Source organism: Seriola lalandi, unplaced genomic scaffold (assembly GCF_002814215.2).
Source record: "Seriola lalandi dorsalis isolate HSWRI2012SDOR001 ecotype SW California unplaced genomic scaffold, Sedor1 jcf7180001973407, whole genome shotgun sequence".
In the NCBI taxonomy this organism is placed as follows: Eukaryota; Metazoa; Chordata; class Actinopteri; order Carangiformes; family Carangidae; genus Seriola; species Seriola lalandi.
In genome coordinates, this window is record NW_019444073.1 from 1 (window position 1) to 2801 (window position 2801).

The following is a 2801-nucleotide window of genomic DNA, read 5'->3' on the forward strand; positions in this document are numbered from 1 at the left end:
AGGAGAGAAGGTGAGAAAATGGTAGATATTTAAAAGGTAGTTGGTATTCTCTATGGTGTATGTTGACCTTGAAAGCAGAAAGTATTGGACTGCCAAATTAAGGTCATGGCTCTACAGGTACGGGACTTTGTACACTATCAATCAATTTTTGAAAGGAAGGGGGTTACTCATGATAAGAGAAACAAAAGTGTGATGGACATTGTTCTTCTTCCACAGGTTACCTTGTGTCCAGTGTTTCTGGATAAGCGCACACACGTAATGTTTTGGAGTTGGATCCCACAGCGTACAGCGACCCAGACGGGTGGAAGGCAACAGCACGAATAGCCTGAGTATCTTCCAGACTGTGCACGGGCACAAACAGACCTTTCGGCTTGTCACTCTGGAAACACACCCACATATAAAAACACATTAACACACAGATTACATGTTATAAGCAGTATAATGTACTGTGATCTTCTCTGCCCTCTGACATCCGTCCTCTCGTGATGCCAATGTGACATCACTGCCATTCACATGAAACTGTTGTAATCTGCTTAGTCAAATTAGCATTACACTGTATCGTCCTAGGCTATGAGGAAAAAAGGAGGGAATGTGATGAACTTTAAAATCAGATCAGAGAAGCTCAGAGGAAGATGAGTAACAACTGTTCCTGCAGAATGCCAGAACCAAACAGTTAATGTGAGAGACAATAAATGACAAACTGAGTGTGAATAATAAAGACCGTGAACGAACAGAAGTCATTTCAGGTTCAGCAGGATGATTACACGCTTGTTGAGGTATGAATTATTTACAGCAGGTCTGACAGAACTGTGGGAACATTATTTTCAGTGCTGACTTCACTGTTGCTGTGTTAACATGCTTTATTTTTTTCCATCCCTACCTGTTTACTTCGGGATAAGGAGCCTGGAGAGTCACCTTCTTGACCTCCTGCCTGTTTCTGCCCACTGCCAGCAAACAGAAAACACAGTCATCATCTAATTCTTGATATGAAATAATGTCCATGCACAAAAAGAAAACACACCTACCTCTGAGAGACAACAGGGGACTCATTTGGTGGCGAGACTTCGCACCCCCCCACCGTGCGCTGTGGGGTACTGCTGAGCACTCCTCCCCCTTGGGTCCGGCTCTGCTCCGGGGTCACAGATGGGGGATTGTTATTGTCTTCAGAGGCGGGCGTGTTCCCATTGCCATTGCACTGCTGGGCCAAAGATTTCACCTCCTCCCCTAAATTCTCCATTCCCACGTTTAGCTCCTCCAGCTTCTGGATGGACCTGAGTAATTCAAACAAATACATGCGCATGTACATTCATGATCTCTGTCTCCATAAACACTCAGCCTTTGCCTCTCTTGTTCCAGAGGGCTTTCTTGTATTTAGTTTAGGAGGGAACCTTCATTACTTTGTATTTCACTTCTGGGTACAGGCTGTTAGAGCACCGAGTGAGTTGACAGCCTAGTTAAATCTAGTTAAAACTACAAAGAGCACAGAACAAAAGAAAACTGAAGTAATGATGTAATTATGCACAGCTATCCTTGTGAATAATGCAGAGGTTACAGAGACAAGGAGAGGTAGGGGAGAGGGAGGACTGGGAGGAACTCTCGGGGGACAAATCAAAGGGCCTTTGTCCTGCTGACACATGCAAAAAAAATAATTCTACGTCAGCTGAATGCACTCTTGTGATTTGAAAGCATTTTAAAGTTACCAAGGTAGATGTTTCAGATTTTTTTGGCTACATCACATCCCATGTGATATGATGTAGCACATCCCATGTGATGTGATGTAGCCCATCACAGCAGATGGTGCAGCCTGTGTGGAGTGGAGGCAGGTTTTGGGGGAGGTGTGTGTCATGCCAGGGAAAGCCACATGGGACCCATCATTATCAAGGCCTTAACATGTCTACTTGTTCTTGTCTAGACAGCTGCTCCTTCTCAATATTAAAAGCCATTCAGTGATTAGCAAACTCGCTCACCAGAACTACTGTGACAATAAGTTTGCCATATGACTGTGTTATATACAGGACATGCACTTCCTGTCTGTCAGGCAGCATTTAAGACCTTTTCCCATCGTGTCTGTACCTGTTGAGGAACTTCTCTGTGAGGCTGTGCTGCATGTCGCTGGGCGGGGGTTCCTGCTGGACCCCTCCCTCCAGAAGCATCTGCTGGTACATCTGCCTCTGCTGCTGCTTTTGCTCCAGGTGCTGCTGCACACGAAGACGCTGGCGATAATACTCCTCATACTTCTCTGTGGAGTCACGAAGCTGAGGATTGAGCACAAAACCGCTGATCCGTGAAAAGAATACATGGACTCATTTTATTCCTAATTTTCTTTCTCTGCTGCACATAGGTCATTCATGAATAATAAATTAATCAACTGTTGCATTAATAGTAAATAAGACAGGTGAATCAACTTGTATAAGCGAATTAGATAAAACGCTTAAATGCAAAATTTTATCACCTGTACCACTCTAGTACAGTAGTGAGTATTCACTATTCAAAGTCAGCATTGTGAGCATTTGAACCCTGCTCCACCCCAGTCTTCTGTCAGTTCAGGTATTAGAGGAAGGGGGGTTAGACAGGGAGCTGAGGACAGGTCACTTCCCCTCTCTGTCCTCTGCTTCCTGTCCTGACAATCTGATGGGAGCGGATCTATTTCAGGGGAGGGGAGGGAGACTGGCAGTGTGCCAGTGCTGGAAAAAGGGACGAAGGGCAGAGAGGGAAAACAAGACAGAGAGGATAAGAGCGTGACAGTGAGATCATAGAGGCCCCAAAGTCTGCTTCTGTTTCTGGCCTTTTCATGTGTCTCC

General features: G+C 45.1%; 1 protein-coding gene across 1 annotated transcript; it reads right to left on the minus strand.

The window, feature by feature from the left end:
* Positions 1–19: 19 nt before the first annotated feature.
* On the minus strand, positions 20–2748 carry LOC111651989 (WD repeat-containing protein 47-like). The gene is made up of 4 exons (XM_023402071.2): positions 2074–2748; positions 1026–1271; positions 881–944; positions 20–379 (listed from the first exon to the last, which is right to left on the minus strand). The coding sequence occupies exons 1-4, from the start codon at positions 2163–2165 to the stop codon at positions 218–220; spliced, it is 564 nt and encodes a 187-aa protein (XP_023257839.1). The 5' UTR covers positions 2166–2748; the 3' UTR covers positions 20–217.
* Between the last annotated feature and the right edge of the window lie 53 nt (positions 2749–2801).